Source organism: Pipra filicauda, unplaced genomic scaffold, assembly GCF_003945595.2.
Source record: "Pipra filicauda isolate LSUMZ 115617 unplaced genomic scaffold, ASM394559v2 scaffold172_size1731463_pilon, whole genome shotgun sequence".
Lineage (NCBI taxonomy): Eukaryota > Metazoa > Chordata > Aves > Passeriformes > Pipridae > Pipra > Pipra filicauda.
This window is the reverse complement of record NW_024104240.1, coordinates 1,707,489-1,730,824: the sequence shown is the minus strand read 5'-3', so window position 1 is coordinate 1,730,824 and position 23,336 is coordinate 1,707,489. Positions and strand designations below refer to the sequence as shown.

General features: G+C 60.0%; 2 protein-coding genes and 1 long non-coding RNA gene across 3 annotated transcripts; 1 reads left to right on the top strand and 2 right to left on the bottom strand.

Annotated features, from left to right (window-relative positions):
- Positions 1–607: 607 nt before the first annotated feature.
- Positions 608–7,529, bottom strand: SORT1 (sortilin 1; the record flags this gene model as incomplete). The annotated part of the gene is made up of 11 exons (XM_039379699.1): positions 7,337–7,529; positions 5,887–5,946; positions 5,084–5,157; positions 4,584–4,686; positions 4,092–4,256; positions 3,491–3,564; positions 3,314–3,363; positions 3,104–3,234; positions 2,879–3,023; positions 1,954–2,109; positions 608–742 (listed from the first exon to the last, which is right to left on the bottom strand). Coding segments are annotated over exons 3-11 (991 nt in total), but the record flags the coding sequence as incomplete, so codon positions are not given.
- A 968-nt stretch (positions 7,530–8,497) lies between these two features.
- On the top strand, positions 8,498–14,361 carry LOC113985150. The gene is made up of 3 exons (XR_003539745.2): positions 8,498–8,649; positions 13,395–13,474; positions 13,626–14,361. It is a non-coding gene; the product is annotated as an uncharacterized LOC113985150 (long non-coding RNA).
- On the bottom strand, positions 11,480–22,595 carry PSMA5 (proteasome 20S subunit alpha 5). Its single transcript, XM_027715723.2, has 9 exons — positions 22,429–22,595; positions 21,412–21,478; positions 19,689–19,815; positions 18,094–18,161; positions 17,412–17,519; positions 17,253–17,311; positions 16,039–16,141; positions 14,692–14,778; positions 11,480–11,730 (listed from the first exon to the last, which is right to left on the bottom strand). The coding sequence occupies exons 1-9, from the start codon at positions 22,455–22,457 to the stop codon at positions 11,653–11,655; spliced, it is 726 nt and encodes a 241-aa protein (XP_027571524.1). The 5' UTR covers positions 22,458–22,595; the 3' UTR covers positions 11,480–11,652.
- Positions 22,596–23,336: the final 741 nt, after the last annotated feature.

Here is a 23,336-nt window from a genome sequence, read left to right as displayed (position 1 = left end):
GGAGTCCCCTCTGGGGGTCCCACCCCCTCCTCCCCTCCCCAGCCCCTCAATCTGGGGGTTCCACCCAGGAGTGGAACCCGCCTTCCCCCCAGTTTGGGGGTCCCCACCCAGGGGTGCCACCCCCCTCCTCCCCTCCCCAGCCCCCTGCTCTGGGGGTCCCACCCCCCTCCTCCCCCTTCGGCCCCCAGGTTGGGGGTGTTGTCCCCCCCCCTCAGTCTGGGAGTCACCGAGGGGGTCCCGCCCCCCCATTGGGGGTCTCCCTCCCCCTTTGAGGGTCTCCCCCTCCGTAGGATCTCCCCCCACACTTTGGGGATCTCCCCCTCCCTTTGGGGTTGCCCCCTTTGGTGTCTCCCTCCCCCTTTGGGGTCTCCCTCCCCCTTTGGGGTCTCCCCGCCCCTTTAGGATCCTCTCCTCCTCCCTCCCCCCTCTCCACCCTCCTCGTCCCCCCTCCCCCTTTAGGATCTCTCCCCCGCATTTGGGGGTCTCCTCTCCACTTTAGGTTCCCCCTTAGGTTCTTCCCCCCCCCCCTTTGGGGTCTCCCCCGTTGGGAGACCCTCCCTTTTTTGGGGTCTCTCCCCCTCCCTTTGGGTTTCTCCCCCCCTTAGGCCCCCCCTTTGGGGTCCCCGTGGTCCCACCTGGTCCCCGCTGGGGGCGGTGCCGTCGCAGGGGCTGTTGTGGGGTCTGCGCAGGGGCTCCCACTGCCCCCCCCGGTCGAAGGTGATCACGGAGCGGATGGAATTGTCTGGGATGGGCACAGGGAATGTCCAGAATGACAGGGAATGGGGGGGGGGAGCTCAGCACAGCCCCTGACCCCGCAGTACCCCCAGATCCCACAGCCCCCAGTCCTGGGAAGGAGTTTGGGGGCAGGGTCACACCCCCCTCCCTCCCACCCGGGTCCCATCCCAGGAGAGGATTTGTGGGGTGGGACCCCCTTCCCTCCATCCCCCCAGATCCCAAGTCCCACCCCTGTGGAAGATTTTTGGGATGGGATCCCCCTCCCCTCCATCCCCCCAGATCCAAGAGCCCAGATACAAGATCCCAGGGGAGGCATTTGTGGGGTGGGACCCCCTTCCCTCCATCCCCCCAGATCCCAGATCCCAGACCCCAAATCCCATGCCAGGGGAGGATTTAGGGGATGGGATCACCCTCTCCTCCATCCCCCCTATCCCAGATCCCAAGGGAGGATTTGTGGGGTGGGATCCCTCTCCCCTCCATCCCCCCAGATCAGATCCCAGACCCCAAATCCCACCCCTGTGGAAGATTTTTGGGGTGGGATCCCCCTTCCCTCCTCCATCCCCTCAGATCCCAGATCCCAGGGCAGGATTTTTGGGATGGGATTACTCTCCTCTCCATCCCCGCAGATCCCTGAACCCTGAAGAGGATTTTTGGGATGGGATCACCCTCTTCTCCATCCCCCTTAACCCAAATCCCAGGAGTGGATCCCAGTGGTGGATCCCAAGTATGGATCCCAGGTCCCAGGGATGGATCCTACAGGCAGATCCCAGGTCCCAGGGTAGATTCCAGAGGCAGGTCCCAGATCCCAGGGTGGATCCTAGCCGGGGGGTGTGTGGATCCCAGGTCCTGGATCCCAGGGTGGATCCCAGAGGTCGATCCCAGATCCCAGGGGTGGGTCTCAGCCCCCACTAATGGATCCCAGGGGTGGGTCCCAGATTTCAGGAGTGGGTCCCAGGGGTGGATCCTAGGCCCCAGGGATGGATCCTAGATCCCACAGGCAGATCCCAGATCCCAGGGGTGGATTCCAGATCTCAGGGATTGATCCCAGATCCCTGAGTGGATCCCGAGGTGGATCCCGGGGCAGATCCCGGGTGGATCCCAGGGCAGATCCCGGGTGGATCCCAGCCCCCAGGGTGGATCCCAGGGCAGATCCCGGGTGGATCCCAGGGCAGATCCCAGGTGGATCCCAGGGCAGATCCCGGGTGGATCCCAGCGCACCCTCGGCCAGCACGCTGGTGATGAAGGTGCCGCGCAGGGAGGTGACGTTGGTGAAGTCGGTCTCCCCGCCCGTGGTGGTGTACAGGTGCCTCTCCAGGGACTTGGAGTAGAGGATCCCGCGCTCGTCCGACGTGTAGATGGTCCCGAATCCCGTGTCTGCAGCGGGGGGGGCAGGAAGCACCAAATCCCCGGAAAACACAGCAGGCGGGGGGATGGTCAGCAGAGTCCCACGGGGAAACCCCCCCTGTGCTCCTCCCAGAGCTTCCCAGGCGTGTCCCACCATCCCTGCCCATCTCCCAGGGTTGTCCCACCATCCCTGCCCATCTCCCAGGCGTGTCCCACCATCCCTGCCCATCTCCCAGGGCTGTCCCACCATCCCATCTCCCAGGGCTGTCCCACCATCCCTGCCCATCTCCTGGAGCTGTCCCACCATCTCTTCCCATCTCCCAGGGGTATCCTGCCATCCCTGCCCATCTCCCGGCGCTCCTGATCCTGCTCCCGGATCCCACTCTCACTCCCAGATCTCGCTCCCACATCCCACTCCCAGATCCCACTCCCAATCCTGCTCCGGATCCCAATCTCAATCCCAATCCCACTCCCAGATCCGGCTCTCGCTCCCGCTCCTGGATCCTGTTCCCAATCCCACTCCCGATCCCGCTCCTGATCCCGCTCCTGCTCCCGGATCCCACTCTCGATCCTGATCTCACTCACGCTCCCACTCCTGATCCCAATCCTGATCTCAATCCCGCTCCTGATCCTGCTCCCACTCCCAATCTCAATCCCAATTCCAGATATGGCTCCCGGATCCTGCTCTTAGTCTCACTCCCACTCCCAGATCCCACTCCCAATCCCGCTCCTGATCCTGATCCCGCTCCTGCTCCCGGATCCTGTTCCTGCTCCCAATCCCATTCCCACTCCCGCTCACCCCCAGGCTCGTCCACGTGCATGAACACCAGGTCGTCGTTGGCGGCCAGGATGGAGTAGAACTGCTCGTGTCCCACCGAGGGCAGCTGGGCCATGTTCCAGGAATCCCCCTGGTCCAGGGACACGTGGATGCGCCTCGTGGTGCCCTGTGGGAGCAGCAGCGCCGGGATAACCCGTGGGATGGCGCAGGGAGACCACGGGACAGCGGGAAAAGCGGGATCGGCACCTGCTCCGTCATGACGGAGGCGAAGAGGAAGCGGCCGCCCATCCCGAAGGAATAGATCCGGGAGCCGATGGTCCGGAAGGATCGTCCCAGGTCGGGGGTTTTCTTCAGCTCCAGGAATCCCAGATCAGCTTCTTAACGCATGGGAGGGGGGGTCAGGGGGCTCCGGAGGGGTTTGGGATGCTCCCAACCCCCCCATCCCGCGGGACTCACTGCAGGAATTGTTCAGGAACGTGGTGAAGAAGATGGTGTCGTTCTCGCCCCTGAGGGAAGAGGGAATTCAGGAATTCAGCCCCAAGAAAAGGGCTGGGATGTAATTTGGGGAGGGGAGGGGGGGGGTGATTCCCGAAATGCCGTCCCCCCCCATTCCAAAATCCAGCAGGGACTCACCACTTGGCCAAGCACACGGATTTGTGGATCTCCCGCCAGTGCTCCCCGAAATCCGTGGAGATCCAGAGCCCGTTCTGGGACGGGGGGATTTGGATCAGGATGGGCTCCCCCAACAACCCCACCCCGTGTGCCCCCAGCCCGGGGCCCCACCAGTGTCTCCAGCACCCCAAAAGTGTCCCCAGACACCCCAAAAGTGTCCCCAAACACCCCAAAAGTGCCCCCACGCCCCCCCCAAGGATCCCAGTCACCCCGCAGGTGTCCCCAGGTGCCCCACAAGTGTGCCCAGACACCCCAAAAGTGTCCCCACCCTCCCCACGTGTATCCCAGTTGCCCCCCCAGTGTCCCCAGTTGCCCTCAAATGCCCCCAGCTGCCCCACAAATGTCCCAAATTACCCAAAAGTATTCCCCGGTCCCCCACCAGTGCCCCCAGTTTCCCCCCTAGTTGCCCCCAAGTTCCCCCCAGTGTCCCCAGTTGCCCTCCCAGTCTCCCCAGTCCCCCCAGTGCCCCCAGTCCCTCGGTGCTCAGTGCCAGCAGGCGCTCTGCCCCAGTTCCCCCCAGTGTCCCCAGTTGCCCCCCCAGTCCCCCCAGTGCCCCCAGTACCTCGGTGCTCAGTGCCAGCAGGCGCTCTGCCCGCCGGGGGCTGTAGGAGATCTGGGCCAGGGGGTGGAAGGGCAGCTCCGTGGGCACGAAATTCCGGGCGAAGTCCCAGGAGCGGAAAATGCGCCCGCCACGCCCGCCCCCAGACACGTCCCCCGTCAGGATCACCTGCATTTGGGGGGTGTCAGGGGATATTGGTGCAATTTCAAGGGATTTGGGAAAGATTTGGGGGGATTTGGGGGGATTTTAGGGGGATTTCAGGGGACTTTGGTAGAATTTCAAATTATTTGGGAGACTTTGGGGGATTTGGGGGGATTTTAGGGGGATTTCAGGGGATTTTGGTGGAATTTTGGGGGATTTGGGGGGGATTTTGGGGATTGTGATGCAATTTCACCCCACGCAAAACACAAAACACAGAACACCCCACGAGGGAAAGCCAGGGAAATCTGGGGGGGGTCCCAAATTCCCGGATCCCTCCCCCCGCTCCCTGCCCACCTTCCCGGAGTTCTCGGGCCCGATGGCCATCCCGAATTCCGTGCGGATGAAGGTGTTGTTGATGAGCCCCGTGATGTCCTGGAAGGTTTTCCCGTAATCCTCGCTGGAATTCCAGAGGGGTTAAGGGGGCGGGGTTAAGGGGGGACAGGGTCAGGAGGGGCGGGGTTAAGGGGGCAGGGTTGGGGGAGGGGTTGGGGTGGGGTTAAAGGGGGAGGGTTAAGAAAGGTGGGGTTAAGGGGGGTGTGGTTAAAGAGTGGGGTTAAGGCAGGTGGGGTTAAGGGGCGGGGTTAAGGCAGGTGGGGTTAAGGGGTGGGGTTAAGGGGGGAGGGGTTAGGGGTCGGGTTAAGGGGGTGGAGTTAAGGGGTGGGGTTAAGGGGGGAGGGGTTAGGGGTGGGGTTAAGGGAGGTGAGGTTAAGGGAGGTGAGGTTAAGGGGGCAGGGTTAAGGGGGGAGGGGCTAAGGGGCAAGGGGGTCCCATTTTGAGGGGGTCAGGGGGGTCACCTGCGGTAGAGCTTGGACTGCCCGAAGCTCATGATCACCAGGGGCACATGGAATGTCGTCAGCACCAGGATCACCTGGGAAAGGGGCGGGGGGGGTCACATGGGGGTCCCTGGACACCCCACAGAGGGGGGGTCCTCCCTGCACCCCCTGCCCTCCAGCATCTCGGGGGTGGGGGGGACAGAGGGGAGGGACAGGGGGACCCCCAACCCACAGGGCATGGGGGGCAGAGACCTCAGCCCCACAGGACATGAAGGGGACACAGGGACCCCCAACCCACAGGGACATGGGGGAACACAGGGACCCCAACCCACAGGACATGGGGGGACAGAGAGACCCTCAGTCCCACAGGTCATGGAGGGGACAGAGGGACCCCCAGTCCCACAAGAGATAGCAGGACCAAGGGACCTCCAACCCCACAGCCCCTCAGGGACACGGAGGGGACAAAGGGACCCCAAAAGTCACAGGGACATGGGGACAAGGAGGGGACTGAAAGACCCCCAATCTCACAGCCCCGCAAGGACACTGGAGGGACAAAGGGACCCCCAACGCCACAGATCGTGAAGGACACCGAGGGACCCCCAATCCCACAGCCCCTCAGGGACATGGTGGGGACAGAGGGACCCCCAATCCCACAGCCCCTCAGGGACATGGTGGGGACAGAGGGACCCCCAGTCCCACAGCCCCTCAGGGACATGGTGGGGACAGAGGGACCCCCAGTCCCACAGCCCCTCAGGGACAGGGGGGTTCAAAGCCCCTCGGGGGGGGGGGACACAGGAACCCCGCTGTGCCCCCCCAGTGCTCACCCCGGTGCTGTCGCCCACCCAGGACAGGGACACGGAGCCACTCAGGTCATCAAAGACACACTGCAGGGGGAGAGACATCACAGGGACCCCCAGAGCTGGGGGGGACAGCAGGGGACCCCCCACAGCGACAGAGTCCCCCCCTATAGCAACAGACCCCCCCCACAGGGACAGACCCCTCCACAGCAACAGACCCTCCCCCACAGGGACAGAGCCCCTCCCCCACAGGGACAGACCCCCCCCCCACAGGGACAGACCCTCCCCCACAGGGACAGAGCCCCCCCCCATAGGGACAGACTCCCACACACAGAGACAGACTCCCTCATAGGGACAGACCCCCCGATAGCAACAGACTCGCCCCATAGGGACAGACTCCCCCTCAGGGACAGAGCCCCCCCAGCACCAGACCCCCTCCCAGGGCAGGGCTGTCCCCTGCCACCCCCCAGGACAGTGACACCACCCTCTCCCCCCCTCAGCCCCCCCGGGCCGTGCTGGGACCCCCCACCCCACCCACGGCCACCCCTGCCAGCCAGGGACCCCCCGGGACACGAGGGGGACTGGAGGGGCTGCGGGGGGGCAGCTGGGGACACTCGGGGGGGCCTGGGGACACTGGGAGGGGGCACAGGGACACTCATGGGGGTCTGTCTGTCTGTCTGTCTGTGTCCCAGGGACTGCAGTGTCTGTGTGTCTGCCTGTCTGTCCATCCCAGGTGGTGCAGTGGGGGATGTCTGTCTGTCTGTCCATCCCAGAGCGTGCAGTGTCTGTCTATCTGTCTGTCTGTCCATCCCAAGGGGTGCAGGGGGGGATGTCTATCTGTCTGTCTGTCCGTCTCACCCCCACCTGCCATCACATGCGGGGGGTCGGGCTCTACCAGGGCAGTCTGTCTATCTGTCTGTCGGTCCGTCCGTCTGTCGATCCACCTGTCTGTCTGTTTGTCGGTCTGTCCGTCCGCCTGCCTGTCTATCGGTCTGTCCGTTTGTCACTCTATCGCTCTATCAGTCCGTCTATCGCTCTGTCCCTCTGTTGCTCCGCCTATCGCTCTGTCCGTCTGCGCCTCTGTCTATCGCTTTATCAGTCCGTCAATCGCCCTGTCTGTCTCTCTGTCAGTCCGTCTGTCTCTCTGTCTTTCCGTCTATCGCTCTGTCCGTTTCTCCCTCTATCCCTCTGTCAGTCCGCCTGTCCCTCTGTCTCTCCGTCTACAGCTCTGTCCGTCTGTCCGTCTATCTCTCTATCAGTCCGCCTGTCCCTCTGTCTCTCCGTCTATCTCCCTGTCCGTCGGTCCGTCCGCCCGTCCCGCAGGGCGGGGGCGGGGCTGGGGGGGCGGGAGGTGCGTGTCCCGGCCGGAGGGCGGAGTGTCCCCGCGGTGTCCCCGCCGTCCCCGCGGTGTCCCCGCTCCCCGCACAGCCCCCTCCCCTCTGCCCGTCCGTCCGTCCGCCCGTCCGTCCGCGCTCACCTGGTGCGTGTTGTTGCCGAGCGCGGCCGCCGCCCCGCGCAGGTCGGCGCAGGCCTCGCCGCCGCCGCGGGGGTCCCGGTGCGGCCCGCGGTGCCTCAGCCCCAGCGCGGCCCCCGCGGCCACGGCCAGGCCGAGTCCGAGCGCCAGACCCAGCGCCGGGCCCGGCCCCGCGCCCGCCCCGCGCCGCGGCCCCATCGCGACTCCCGGCCCGGCACCTCCGCGCCCGCCGCGGCCCGCCCCACAGCTCCCATTGGCTGCCGTGCCGCACCCCCGCGCTCTGATTGGCTGTGCGAGGTGTCGCTCAAGGCGCGGCCACGCCTTCTCCTTGCCGTCATCGCTCACCCTGCTCTGATTGGTTTGGTTGTTTGTCAATCATCACCGCCTCCTGTCGTGATTGGCCGTCGGCGCTTGCACGATGGAGACGAGCCCGCCCCCCTGCCCGCTGACACCCGTGCGCTAATCTACCTAGCGACAGCGCTCTCGTTGGCGGGCGGCGCCGCGGAGATTTTTCTGATTGGTCGGAGGCACAGGTGGCGGGGGGCGCGCCGGGCCCACCCGGCCCGGTCAGAAAGTGAAGGAGCCCACGTGCGCGGGGACCCTCGGGGGGCAGGGGGGGCCCAGAGAGGGGACAGAGGGCCCAGGGTGGGGACAAGGGGTCCCAGGGGATCCCGGGCTGGGGACAAGAGGACGAGGGCTGGGGACAGGGGGGCCTGGAGCGGTCCCGGGGCGGGGACAGGGGGGTCTCAGGCTGGGGAGCGGGAGTGGCGAGGGGGGCACGCAGGGGTCTGGCGTGGGGACAGAGGGGTCCCAGGGCCAAGAGGGTGGTCCCGGCGTGGGGACAGGGGGTACACGGCCTGGGGGTGGCTCAGGGCACGGCAGCGGGACACCCCCCAACCCCCCGCGACCGGCTCCTCCCTCGGTGTCCCGGGAATTTTGGGGCCCCTTCCCGTTGCACAATCGCCCTGAGCAGTTGGTGCCGTTCCTGATGCAACGACACCACCCCCATCCCCCACAAAACGGGGGGCTGCACATGGAAAACCCCCTCGGGATCAGGAACCGGGAGATCCTGGAATTCCCAGCCCGGCAGAGATGGGATTGACCCTCGTGCTCATTGTCCTGACCCTCATCCCGCATTAAAAAAAAAAAAAAAAGGGAATTTTCATTGTGCTGAGGGGAAAATTTCATCTTCCTGCCTCTTTTATTCCCTTTTCCCGGAAAACAGGGAGCAGGGAAAGGGCTCTGGGATGGATCCCACACGGAGCACAAGGGCCCCGGGCCCACAGGAGCCAAGAATTTGGGGCAACATTTCTGAGGTAAAAAAATGCAGATTTGGGGGTCTGGAGTAGATTTTGGGGTGAAAAGGGCAGATTTTAGGGGGGGGTAGTGGTGAGGGAATCCTGAAGGAAAAGGAGCCAATTTTGGGCCCCTCAAAAATTCTGATTTGGGGCTCTGGGGCAGATCTTCAGGTTGAAGAGGAAGATTTTGGGGGGTGGGAGGAAATCCTGAGGGAAAGTCAAGTTTTGAGGCAAAAAAAAAAACCAAAAAAACACCAGATTTTGGTGTGGAAAAGGCAGATTTTGAGGGGGAAAAATGGGAGATTTGGGGGTGATGAGACAAATATTGGGAGTGGGGACATTCCTGAGGTAAAAAAAAAATGAAGATTTTGGGCTCTGGGGCAGATTTGGGGCTTGAAGAGGCAGATTTGGGGGTTGGGAAGAAATCCTGAGGGAAAAGAAGCAGGTTTTGAGGCCAGGAAAAAAAAAAGCAGATTTTGGGGTCTGGATCAGATTTAGAGGTAAAAAAAAAAGGTAGATTTAAGGGTGATGAGGCAAATATTGGGGGGTGGGACATTTCTGAGGTAAAAAATTTTGATTTGGGAGGTCTGGGGTAGATTTTGAGGTGGAAGAAGCAGATTTTGGGGGCGGGAAGAAATCCTGAAGGAAAAGCAGTTTTTGAGGCAAAAAAAATACAGATTTTGGGCTCTGGGGCTGATTTTGGGGAGCAAAAGGCAGATTTCAGGGGGTGGGAGGAAATCCTGAGGGAAAAGGAGCAGATTTTGAGGGGAAATATGCAGATTTGGGGGTGATAAGACAAATATTAGGGGTGGGGACATTCCTGAGGTAAAAAAATTCTGATTTTGGGCTCTGGGGCAGATTTGGGGTTGAAGAGGCAGATTTTGGGAGGTGGGAGGAAATCCTGAGGGAAAGAAGCAGGTTTGGAGGAAGAAAAAAAAAAAGCAGATTTTGGGGTCGGGAGAAAGGTTTAGAGATAAAAAAAAAAAAAAAAAAAAAGGTAGATTTGGGGGTGATGAGGCAAATATTGGGGGGTGGGGACATTTCTGAGGTAAAAAATTCTGATTTGGGAGGTCTGGGGTAGATTTTGAAGTGGAAGAGGTGAATTTTGGGGTGGAAAGGGCAGGTTCTGGGGTGGAAAAAGCAGATTTTGGGGTGGAAAAGGCAGATTTTGGGCGGTGGGAGGAAATCCTTGGGGGAAAATGTGTGGATTTGGGGGAACAAAAGGTCCCCTGGCAATGCCACCCCAGCCTGGTGACAGGACGGGGCACAAAGGGCCATTTCTGTCCCAAAGGGCCATTTCTGTCCCAAAGGGCCATTTCTGTCCCGGGGGGAACAAAGGGCTTTTGTGTCCCTGGGACACAAACAAATCCAGCTGGAACAGCCCCCAGGACAGCCCTGGGCCTCATTCCCAGAGGGAAGCTGAGCTCTGGGATGATAAAGTGGGATAAAGGGTGAGGGCTCTGCTCCTGCTCCTCTGGATATTCCGGATGGAGCAGCTCCTGTCCCACGGCCCTGCCCCAGTTCGGGCTGGGGGGAGGAGTGGCCCAGCATTCCAGAATCCAGGTGAATTCCCCACATTCCAGGCTCCAGGGAATGTCTTCCCAAAGGGAAAAAGCCATTAATGGATTAATGCAGGGACAGGGGTTGGATCCAACCCCACCCCAGGGGAGCCAAGGTGTTCCCTTCAGACTCCTCTGGGAGAGGAGAATTCCCAAGAGGAGGGTTCTGGGTTAGGCCTGTTTTTCCAGACCTGGCCTCCCTTCCTGAATCCAGCTGGGAATGGCAAGAGAGGGGAAAATTAACAGTGGTTTTTGGTGGAAAAGGAAAGGGGGGAAATGGCGAAAAGGGAAAAAGGGAAAAACAAGGGGGGTGGAAGGAGAAGAAGGAAAAGGGGAAAGAAGGGGGAAAGGCGGTTTGGAATTTAAACTTGCAATTTCTCCTGGAATTGGGATTTAAAATTGCAATTTATTCAGGAATTGGAATTCAAAATTGCAATTTCTCCTGGAACTGGGATTTAAAATTGCAATTTATTCAGGAATTGGAATTTAAAATTGTAATTTGCCTTGGAACTGGAAACTGGAATTTCTCCTGGAATTGGAATTTAGAATTGCAATTTATCCTGAAATTGCAATTTAAAATTGTAGTTTCTCCTGGAATTGAGATTTGAAATTGCAATTTATTCAGGAATTGGAATTTAAAATTGGAATTTCTCCTGGAATTGAATTCCCAGGCCTCTCCCCTTCCCAGGCAGAGCTGGTTTTCCACACAACCACGATTGTACAGGAAAATACTCTCATAATCTCAGTTTATTCCCTTATCAGACCGATCCTTGATTCCCAGACTCTTTTTGGAGGACAGGGATAGAGATTCCCACTGGAGAATGAGAAACTAAGGGAAGAAAATTGGGATAAGCAGGAATTGTTTGGTCAAAAATGGGGTTAAACCCATAAAATCCGATGGTACCTGCAGGATTTGAGAGGTTTGGAGGATTTTTATCCATAATAAAATCCTCTATCCATGTTCCTGCTTGGTGGGCTCTGTTTTATGACTTTTTAGGGATTTTTCCAAGCTTTTCTGGAAGGAAACCCGAGGTTATAGGAAGGAGTCAGAGCTCCTGGGATAAAAACCACCGGAAAAGGGAGCGGGGGGAATGCACCAAACAGGTCCAAAAAGCCCTAATTTTTAAAGAGAACTGTGGGATTCCACCTGGAATTCCCCATGGATTCACCACGAGAGGGAGACTCTGCCCCAGCAGAGCCCCCTGGCCCCGCTCCCGTCCTGCTCCACCCCCAATCCCTGCTCCAAACCCCCTCTTCCCACCTTTTCCCCCCTCTCCCAGGGCCCCAAAGGGAATAACAAAATCATTTATTTCATTCCCTCCTCGGTTCTGTCCACAAAGAGTAAAAAACACCTCCGGATCTGGCGGGATAAAGGAGGGGAAATCCCAGGAACTGGGTGCACTGGGAGAGTTCCTTCGATCGGGAGTGGGAAACTGGAGCTTCTGGGGGGGGTCCTTGTTTTTCAGATATCCTTGATAACCTCTTCCAGCTCCTCCTTGGTGTACATGTGGAATTTCATCCCGGGCTCCACCGTGGCCAGCTGGAAAACAAGGAATAAGGGGTTAAGGGGCTGAGGAAAGCAGGGAGCAGCTGTTCCCCGAGCTGCCAGCCCTCATTCCCTAAAATAGCTGCTGGCTGCACAAATAGCTTTGGATTGACTCAGGCTCCTCCAGGAGCAGGGAACTGCAGTGGGAGCAGGAAGGTGGGGGGGAGGAAAGGCATCAAAAAAACCCGGGAATAAGGGAATTCCTGCCTCTTCTCCTCCAAGAGGATAAATCCCAGCCTGTCTGGGAGCTGGAGGAGGGCCAAACACCACACTAGGCCAGGCCTAAGTGCATCCTGCAGGGAGATCTCCAAGGAAAAGCCCGAGGGATGAGGCTGGGGACAGCACAGGGCCAGGGCAGGCAGCCCAGGCATTCCAGAGGCAGGACAAGGGACACTGGGATGGAGGAGGAATGTGAGCGGGATGAAGGGTCACACCTGGCTCAGGGATGAGCCCAACACAGGGAAAGCTGGGCCAGAGGGACAGCCAAGGCTCCAGGAGAGAGCTGGGATGGGCTGGAGGGAGCTGGGATGGGGCAGGAGGGAGCTGGGATGGGGCAGGAGAGAGCTGGGATGGGGCAGGAGGGAGCTGGGATGGGCTGGAGGGAGCAGGGATGGGCTGGAGGGAGCAGGGATGGGCTGGAGGGAGCTGGGATGGGCTGGAGGGAGCTGGGATGGGCTGGAGGGAGCAGGGATGGGCTGGAGGGAGCTGGGATGGGGCAGGAGAGAGCTGGGATGGGGCAGGAATGGCCTGGGATGGGGCTGGAATGGCCTGGGATGGGGCTGGAATGGCCTGGGATGGGGCTGGAATGGCCTGGGATGGGGCTGGAATGGCCTGGGATGGGGCTGGAGGGAGCAGGGATGGGCTGGAGAGAGCTGGGATGGGGCAGGAATGGCCTGGGATGGGGCAGGAACAGCCTAGGATGGGGCTGGAGGGAGCTGGGATGGGGCAGGAATGGCCTGGGATGCTCCTGAACTGGGAACACAGTTTGACTCCTTAGGGATCAGATTATCTGGGATGCACCCAAGAAAAGCTGTGGAGCATCCCAGCGAATCCCAGAGCTCTCCCAAGCTGACTCTGCTCCCAGAATCCCCCCTGGAGCAGCACAAGGGGAGGGGCAGGATTTGGGGGAAGGGAGGGAGCCCAGGAGGTGTTTCCCACGAGAAACATCCCAACACTCAGCCTGGGAGCTCAGGGTTTACCTGGAATTCTGAGACACCTGGAGATGCCCTTTAGACCCTTTAAATCCTGGAATGGTTTGGGTGGGAAGGGCCCTTAAATCCATCCAATCCCACCCCTGCCATGGGCACCTTCTGCTATCCCAGGCTGCTCCAAGCTCTGGCCAACCTCACCTTGAGCACTTCCAGGGATGGAGCATCCAGAGCTTCTCTGGGCACCAAACCTGGATTGATCCTGGACCCAACCAGCCAGAAACACCCCAAACCATCCCTAAATTCCCCAAAAACGTGCACAAACAGCCAAACTCAGCCCTCGGAGACACCAATCCCGTCGCTTTTCCAGCTCTCCTCAAACCTTCTCCCTGCAAACCTTCACTCCCCCATTCCCAAGCAGCTTTGACAGGGAAGTCATTCATCTGAAAATCCATAAAAACCCTTCCAGGCTCCCAAACTTTGCCACCAACGGATTTAACTCTTCCACAGCCTCGCTTTTGTTCCTGGATGGAAAACCCCCGGGATCCATGGGAGCAGCACCTCCTTCCAGGAACCAAAGGGCCCTGGGGGTGAGTGGAGTTGAGGGGAACCTTTGGATCCCTCAGCACATTCCGGCCCCCCTGGCACCATTCCCATTCCTCCCCACTCCAGGGCCGTGCCAGGCACAGTTAAGCCCCTGTTAAATTGGGATATGACATCAGGATACTGTACACATTCCAGGGCCCTCACTGTACCCGGGATGGGAGAGCACCTGGGAAGGAGATTCCAGCTGGGTGGCACCGCTGTGGGACACGAGGATCCAAGTTTTCACGTGCTCTTGGCTTCCCCCTCCCAAAGGAAGCTGGTTAATCCCACTGGGAATCCCACCAGCAGGAATGCTGAAGGTAAAAATGGGGTGCAATGGGGAAAGGGCTCCCAGCAGCCAGAGGGAAGGAATGGGAGGAGAGAGGAGCTGGAATGCCGTGGTTTGGAAAGGTCTGGTGTCTCATAACCTGCCAGAAATAGAAGCAAACCCTATCCAGGGGCCTGGCTCCTCATCTCCCACTGATCCCACCCAATCCAGAGGGGGCTCCTGCCTTTCCCACCCTAAAAGGAGCCCACAAGGAGCAGGTTTGGGGGGTCAGGCACCCCCAGGCCCTGGGTTCTCCCGGGGTTCCAGGGGCACAGCCATTCCTGCAGGATCCTGCTCTGTCCCTCCAGGGCGTTCCTGGCACTGCCCCAGGCCTGATTTAGCAGCCCAGGAGCTGGAGAATTTCCATTCCTTCTAATGTTACCGGGAATGGCTGAATGCAGGGGGACAGCGAGCCACCCAGGGGGGCAACCCAGGTCCCTGCTGACTCGGGAAGGGCAGAGAACACCTTCCAAACCATGGATTAGCTGGGAAAACACACCAGGAAGGCACCTCTGGAAGGCAAAACACTCCAGCTTCTCATGCTGGAAGGGGCAGGAACATCAGCTGTTGGCTTGGGAAGCCCTGAGCTGCTCCATCACCTCATTCCCAGCTCCAGGAAGCCTTGAGATGCTCATTCCTTGCTCCAGGAAGCCCTGGACTGCTCTATTCCCTGCTCCAGGAAACCCTGGGCTGCTCATTCCGGGCTCCAGGAAGCCTTGAGCTGCTCATTCCCAGCTCCAGGAAGCCCTGGGCTGCTCTATTCCCTGCTCCAGGAAGCCCTGGGCTGCTCATTCCCAGCTCCAGGAAGCCCTGGGCTGCTCATTCCCAGCTCCAGGAAGCCCTGGGCTGCTCATTCCCAGCTCCAGGCGCATTCCCGACTCCAGGAGGACTCACCTCGATGTTGGTGGCGTTGAGTTTCTCCTCCATGACCTGTTTCAGGATCACCAGGGAGGATTTGATGGCTTCCTTCAGCGTCATGGACTGGAAAACACACAGCTCCTGGATCCCTCGGCCCTGGATGGGGCCCCTCTCCCCCCTCCCCTTCCCCAAATCCCGTCAGCCGGGATGGAGCAGCTTATCCAGGGATCTGCAGCACCATCAGGGCAGGGACATCCCCAGGGATGGTGAAATCCTGCTTTTTTTGGCTTAAAAACTGGCACTTTGGGCACAGAAATCCCACTGGTGGGACTGGGACACAAGGGGCTGGGGTTTGGCACCCACTTCCCACAGAAAAAGCCAAATTCCCTCTTGGAAGAAGCCTCTGTGTTTAATCCCATAAATCCCTGCAGGGAGCCCCAGAGCCAGAACTGGGATAATGCCAGTGGATAAATGACTCTTCCCAGCCATCTCCACAGGGAAGAGGGGTGGGAATCAAGGGAATCCAGAATCAGGAGAATTCCAGGGGATAAATGGCTCTTCCCAGCCATCAAAACTTGGAAAAGGGTTGGGAATGAAGGGAGCCCAGAATTGGGATAATTCTAGTGGAGAAGTGAGTTTTCCCAGCTGTCACCACATGGAAAAGGGTCGGGAATCAGGGAATCCAGAACTGGGACAATTCTAGTGGAAAAATGACTCTTCCCACCCATCACTCACCACTTGGAAAAGGGCTGATAATCCAGGGCATCAAGAATTAGGATAATTCTAGGGGATAAATGAGATTTCCCAGCCTTTTGCACTTGGAAAAGGGTTGGCAACCCTGGGAATGCAGGACTGGGATAATCCTAGCAGACAAATCGCTCTTCCCACTAACTGTGCTTTTCATTAAGGTTTGGATTCCCACCTCCCTCCTTGTCGTGGAGGGGCAGGAAGTTCCTGTTGCATACCCCAAATGAGCAGGAATTCCAGCAGAAGATTCCCTGGTTTCCCAGGCCTGGCCCCCCAGGGAGCCTGATGCCAATGGCAGTGCTCGGAGCTCAGGGTTATTTATAAGGAACTTCCTGCCAAGGCTTGGATTATCCCATAGGCACAGCAGGTGCTGGAAGCAGCTCTGCTCCGGGCTGTAAAGATCCACAGGATCCACGGGATCCTCACGGGATCCACAGGATCCTCACGGGATCCACAGGATCCTCATGGGATGCTCTGCCAAGGGATGACCTGCCCCGAGCGGCTCTGGCACCTCCTCCTCACCCCACTCCTAAATCCTCCCTGGGAAGGGAATTCGGGGATGCCAGGAGGTGCTGGGGGTTCCCCAAATCCCTGGGATGCCAATCCCCAAATCCCAATCCCAGAGCCATTCCTTACCTTGTGATAGACCTCCTGCAGGGAGCTCTGGGCGCCCTCGGAGGCCGAGCCGATGGCTCTGGCGTCGCACTGCACGAACGTTCCCGAGGGATCCATGTGGAACCTGCGGGCACAGCGGGGCCGGCTGCATCCCAGGGACCCTCCCACCACCCCCCGGAGCTCCCGGAGCGCCTGCAGTTGGGATTCACCCCCAGGGACCCTCCCACCACCCCCCAGAGCTCCTGGAGCGCCTGCAGTTGGGATTCACCCCCAGGGACCCTCCCACCACCCCCCAGAGCTCCTGGAGCACCTGCAGTTGGGATTCACCCCCAGGGAATCCCAGGGGTTTATATCCCAAGGAGGTACCCCCTGGGAGGTTGGGAAGCTGTGCTTTGGGAGGAGCCCTCCCTGAGAGGGGCAGGAAAACTGGGAATGGGGGGCCCTGCAGCCACCTGGGACCTCTCCCCAGGGGCTGGATTTGGGATGGTCCTGGACACAGAGAACAGGGATTGTCACAGAACACATCCCATTCCAGGTTGGGAGCCTCTGCAATCCCAGTGGTGCTCCAGGAGCCCCTGGAATTCTGGAATCCCACATCCCATTCCAGGCTGGGAGCCTCTGGAATCTCAAATGGTGCCCCAGGGGCCCCTGGAATTCTGGAATCCCACATCCCCAGGTGCCATATCCAGGTGTTTTCTGGACAGCTCCAGGGATGGAGACTCCAAACGCCTCTAGGCACTCCAACACTGCCTTTGTTGCCCGAGGAGCTATTTCCCTTTGGATTTTCCCCCTTTCTCCACATTTTTTGGAGTAAATCCAGCGGGTTTTTCCTGCTGGGAGCTGAGCCTTGCTGGGCTGGCTCTGCTGAGCCCTTCCCACCTCCAGCAGGGTCCTTTGAATCCCGGAGTTCAGGTTACTGCCACCACCCCAAGGAATGTCCCAGGGATCGGGTTACCGGCCTCCTTTAGGGAAAGGGAGGAATAAACTCGGCCCAGGGAGAGCTGGAACGCTTCCCTCTTTCCCAGGAAAGCACGGCTTTAACCCAGAAAACAAGGATTTGGGGAAGATCGGGGGTGTTTCCCATGGGAACAGGCAGGGAGGGCTCAGGGAAGGGATCCATAACGGGACAGACACACGGCGGGATAAACCCTTCGGAAAAATCCCCGAATGCGCCCGGCAGGGAGTTCCCAGGGGAGGTTTGGATCTTCCCAAAGGATTGCAGGAGCAGCACTCACAGCTGGGGGCCCTTCTCATCCACTCCCCCGAAGAGCAGCGCGACGCCGAAGGGGCGGGACTGCGGGAGACAGGAGGGGACAGTGGGACACGGAGCGGGACAGGGGGGATCAACCCCCCCCGGAGCCCCCCGGCATTCCCAAATCCCTGCCAGCGCCCACCATGGCTCCGGGATCGGCGTCTTCCTCCCCGAACTGCAGGGCCAGGTTGGACACGGCCTGGGTGACGCTCTCCACCGTCATCGTCTCGTTGTAGGTGAACCAGTGGTTCTGCAGGGAAAGGGGCACAACCATTCCTGCTATCCCTGTGCTCCCGGGAAACACGGCATTCCCGGGGGGCTGCTGGGGCGGGGAGGAGCGTCCCCCCGGGGGAACACCCAGGGATTGTCTCCCTGGGGAACTCGGCGCCTGTTCTCCCGTGGAAGAGCCGGGAAGGGCAGAAATCCCCAGAAAGTCTCGGGATAACCAAACCTTGGGATAACAGCAGGGAAAGGCAAGGCTGGAATGCCTTATCCCAGCATCTGTTCTGGAAGCAATGGGTTATCCAGCTCTCCAGAGCTGGGGAATATGTAGGAAATATGTAGGATAATATGTAAGGAAAAGCCTCAGGAAAAGCCTTTACTCCAGCAGGGATTTGCCCCTGGGACCTTGGAGCATCCAGGAAATTTAGGGGGATAAAAACACATCCAATATATCCAGTGTTTTGCCAAAACAGAGGCAGGCACAGCCCTTGTGCTCCCAGCAAACCTCCCACTCCACACCTTTCCCATTCCAGCTCCTTTACTGGAATGATCTTCCCTTTCCCCGGACTCCCAAGGCATTCCCGGGATTTGTGGGATCTCACCTGAGTCTCCACTCGGGCCTTGTCAATCAAGGTCTTGGCATCGGCGATCAGGCCACTCATGGCACAGCCTGGAATGGGAGAGGAGTCATTCCACACTGTCCTCGGGATGAGTTTCCCCCCCAAACCGCCCCAAAACCCACGTGAGACACAAAGTTTCCCAAGCAGGAATGTGGGAACGGGAGAGGGTGGGATTTGCACCCCCCTGTGCTGGGCACTGGAATTCCACGCCTGGAATTCTGGGGGCAGCTTTGGGTCCCTCGGGACAAGAAGGACATTGAGGCATCCAGGGATGGGGAAGGGGCTGGAAAACCAGGAGCTCATCCTGAAAAAAAGAAGGCTCAGGGGGGACCTTCTCCCTCTCCAGAATTCCCAGACAGGAGGGGGAGCCGGGGGGGGGTCGGGCTCTGCTCCCAGGGAACAAGGGACAGGAGGAGAGGGAACGGCCTCAGGCTGGGCCAGGGGAGGGTCAGGTTGGATACTGGGAAAATTCCTGCCTGGAAAGGGCTGTAAAGCACGGGAAGGGGCTGCCCAGGGGGGTTGGAATCCCCATCCCTGGGAGCATCCAAAAAACACCTGGATGTGGCCCTTGGGAATGGTTGCACTCCATGACCCCAGAGGGCTTTTCCAACTTTGAGGATTCCACGGAAACGACTTGCTGGGAAGGGGCCCTGCCTGGCTGACCTGCAGCAGGAGCCCCTGGAACAGCCCCTAGGGAGAGGGAATGGATCTCCTGGAGCTCTTCCCATGCCCCCAGAGCAGGAATATGGGAATCTGGGAGCTCTCCTGCCCTCCAGGAGGCTGTGGGGGGCCCTCAGGGCAGAGGTGACTCTGGCTCTCCCAGAAAAACTGGCCTGGAGTCAAATCCCTGCAATTCCCTGCCCTTCCAGAGCTAAATTTGGGATGAGGGAGGTCACTGAAGCAGGGCCAGCACTTCAGCTGCCTCTTCCCTGCTCCTGGAGCTGGCCTGGAGCCTGGAAAACCAGTGCCCGGGAGCACCGGGAGGGCCCATCCCAAAGCACAGCTTCCCAAACTCCTGGGGGAGATCCTTGGGATATAAACTCCTGGGATTCCAGAGGTGCTCCCAGGGCTGTTCCCAGAGGGAGGTCTGGCCCTGGGAGGGGCTGCCCAGGGGGGTTTGGAGCCTCCATCCCTGGAGCCATCCAGAAAACACCTGGATGTGGCACCTGAGGACATGGGATTCCAGAATTCCAGGGGCCCCTGGGGCACCATTTAGGATTCCAGCCTGGAATGGGACCCTGAGTGTTCTGTGACACTCCCTGTTCCCTGTGTCCAGGAACACTCCAAATTCAGACCCTGGAGGGTCCCAGGTGGCTGCAGGGTCCCCCATTCCTGGTTTTCCTGCCCCTCTCAGGGAGGACTCATCCCAAAGCACAGCTTCCCAACCTCCCAGGGGGTGGACCCCTGGGATATAAACCCCCAGGATTGCAGGGGTGCTCCCAGGGCTGTGTCCCTGTTCCCAGGCTGTTCCCAGGGCTGTATCCCTGTTCCCAGGCTGTTCCCAGGGCTGTATCCCTGTTCCCAGGCTGTTCCCAGGGCTGTATCCCTGTTCCCAGGGCTGTATCCCAGATTCTCACCGATGTGGGAGTCGATCTCCACGATCTTCTCGATGCTGCTGGGCTCCATGAGGGGGGAGGTGATCCTCTTCTCCACGGCCAGGCACACTCCCTCCGACGTCTGGATCCCAATGGCCGTGGAGCCCAACTGGAAAACACCCCCCAGGCTCCAAAGCTCCAACAGAAACTCCCAAATCTGCCTTATTTGGGGCTGGGATTTCCTGGGATTCATCCTGTCACCCCCCCCAGACAAACCCGCTCTGGGTTTCCAAGGTTATTCCCTGAACTGGGAAGTGGGGAAGGTGGAATCCACGGCATTCCCAGCTGGCTGGGCCAGCAGATCCCTCACCTCCCGGGCAACAGCAGCTGGAGAGGCCTGAGGAGCGGGAAAGGCCCTGGGAATCCCCCTCTGCCAGAGGGAAGGAAGTTTAAAGGGAGAGAGGATTTCCCAGATGGGCCCAAATCCCAAATCCCAGCCCGAAACCTGGGCACTTTGCTTTCCAAGAGCTCCTGCTCTGCCCAGTGTCCCGGGAGCTCCAGGACACCCCAGGGTCACTGCGGTGTCCCCACAGCCACAGGGAACATCCCAGGAGCTCCTGGAAACCTCTGCTTGGATCCCACCAATCCCTGCCTTGATCCCACCTTGATCCCACCAATCCCTGCCTTGATCCCACCTTGATCCCACCAATCCCTGCCTGGATCCGACTTGATCCTACCTTGATCCTAATAATCCTTCCCTTGATCTCACCAACCCCTACCTTGATCTCACCTTGGTCCCACCAGCCCCTACTTTAAAGCCCACCCTGATCCCACCTTAATCCCACCAGTTCCTGCCTGGATCCAACCTTGATCCCACCAACTCTAACCTTGAGCCCATCAATCCTCATCTTGATCCCACCTTGATCCTACCAAGGCTTACCTGGATCCCACCAGCCCCTGACCTTGATCCCATCAGTGCCTGCCTTGATCCCATATTGATCCCATCCATTCTTACCTTGATCCCATATTGATCCCACCAATCCTTACCTTGATCCCATGTTGATCCCACCAATCCTTACCTTGATCCCATGTTGATCCCACCAATCCTTACCTTGATCCCATGTTGATCCCACCAATCCTTACCTTGATCCCATGTTGATCCCACCAGCCCCTTTGTTGATCCCCCCTCGATCCCATGAACAACCACCCTGATTCCCCATCCCAGGAGCTTTAATTCCCAATTCCTTGCAGATTTTATCACTTCCATCACCTTTTCCCCCCTTTTTTTCCCCCATTATCCCTTTATCCCTCATTTTAGTGCTCCCAGGAACTGAAGGCAGGACCCTCCTCTTCCCCAACCCAAACCCCCCAGGGCTCCTTCCCTTCATCCCTCAACCAGTTTATCCCAAATTTAACCTTATTCCCAATCCTATAAATACCACATAATAAACAGGAACATTTTCCAATTAAGGACATTTAACCCCAAAAGGCCCCTTGGGGCTTCCTGCTCTTAAATCCAACCTTTTAGGGCTGATCTGAGGAGAAACATCTTGGGATTGGGGTTGGTTTGGGGACATGGGAAGGGACCATCCCCCTGAACTGGGGGGAAAACGTTGGGATTTGGTCCTTCGTGACCCTCAGGAGAGCAGAGGGTGGGAAGTTTGGGAGGGAACAGCCCCGGGATTTGTCCCAACCAACCCAGTTTGGGGTTTGGAGGAGCCCCAGGAGCCCCAAAAGCTTGGAAAGGGGGTGGAGGTGACAGTACCTTTATGGCCTCGATGGCATATTCCACCTGGAAGAGCCTCCCCTCGGGAGAGAAGGTGTTCACACCCCTGCAGGGACAACAGGGACACTCAGGGGGGCAGGAAAACCAGGAATGGGGGCCCTGGAGCCACCTGGGACCCTCCCGGGGACTGGATTTGGGATGGTCCTGGACACAGGGAACATGGAGCGTCACAGAACACGTCCCATTCCAGGCTGGGAGCCTCTGCAATCCCAGTGGTGCCCTGGGAACCCCTGGAATTCTGGAATCCCACATCCCCAGGTGCCACATCCAGGTGTTTTCTGGACAGTTCCAGGGATGGAGGCTCCAAACCCCCCTGGGCATCCCCTCCCAGGGCCAGACCACCTTTTCCACGCAGGAATTCCCCCAGTATCCAACCTGACCCTGCCAGGAGAGGTTTGTTTTCCCCTGAGGAATCCTTGAGGCTGGAAAAGCCCTCTGGGACCATCGAGTCCAACCACCCCCAGCCCTGCCAAGGCCACCCCTGCCCGTGTCCCCAGGGGCCACATCCACAGGTTTTGAGGACACCTCCAGGGATGGGGGCTCCAGAACCCCCTGGGCAGCCCCTTCCCGTGCTTTACAGCCCTTTCCAGGCAGGAATTTCCCCAATATCCAACCTGACCCTCCCTGGCTCAGCCTGAGGCCGTTCCCTCTCCTCCTGTCCCTTGTTCCCTGGGAGCAGAGCCCGACACCCCCCCCCGGCTCCCCCCTCCTGTCAGGGGGTTGCAGAGCCAGAAGGTCCCCTCTGAGCCTCCTTTTCTCCAGGCTGAGCCCCCCCAGCTCCCTGAGTTCTCCTGCTGCTCCAGCCCCTTCCCAGCTGCTCCAGCCCCTTCCCCAGCTCCCTCAGTTCTCCCGGTGCTCCAGCCCCTTCCCCAGACCCCCCCATCCCACCCTCACACTCCCCCCCGGGGCTCCCGCCACCCGCGGTGCGACCCCGGCCCGGGAGGCCCCGCTCGGCGCACGGGCCCCGTGACTCAGCGGGGGCGGCCGCACACTCACCGGTCATACTCGGAGCGCGTGAGGAACATCGCGGCGGCGCGGGGCTGGGACTCGGGGGGTTCCGGGGACTTTTCGGGGCTGCTGGGGGGTCTCCGGGGGGTCTCGCGGGCTCCGCTCGGTCTCGACCCTCACCCGGCGCTCCGGCGCCGCTTCCGGTCCTCCCAGCGCCGCTTCCGCCCGCGCCGCGCGCTCATTGGGCAGCGCCGCACCCCGGCGGCCAATGCGAAGGTGGGGGGCGGGATTAGCGGAGGGGGCGGGGCTACGGAGCGCGTGGGAGACATGGCTGAGGGGGCGTGGTCATAGGACCGGGGGCGGGGCCAGGACTCCACCGATATTCCGGTATAGGAGGCTAGGTGGGGGCGTGGTCTTGAGGGTGGGGCGGGGCCACACTGGGGGCGGGGCCACAGCGCGATGGTACATTTGATTGGGGCGTGGTCAATGGGGCGTGGTTAGATGAGCAGGGGGTGGGGTTAGATGAGCAGGGGGCGGAGTTAGATGAGCAGGGGGCGGAGTTAGATGAGCAGGGGGCGGGGTTAGAGGGAGAGCACAGCGCGGTACCGGGACGGGGTCCCTGGGACGGGGGTACCGGGGAGGAGGCACCGGGAAGGGGCATTGAGGGGGGTACTGGGGAGGGGATACCGAGACGGGGCACTGGGGAGGGGCACAAGGAAGGGGGTCCCGGGAGGAGGTACCGGGAAAGGGCGTACCGGGGAGGGAGTTGGGGAGGGGGTCCCGGGGAGTGGGACAGGAAAAGGGCTACGGGAGGGGGCCACGGGTGCCAGGGCAGAGCCGCCAGGGTGTCCCCAGGCCGTGCCGGGACCCCAAAGCCCAGCACCCGGTGCGGCCCCGGCGGGACCCTCGTGCCGTCCCAGCGTCCCCGACTGACGGGGGCTCGGAGGAGCCGATGG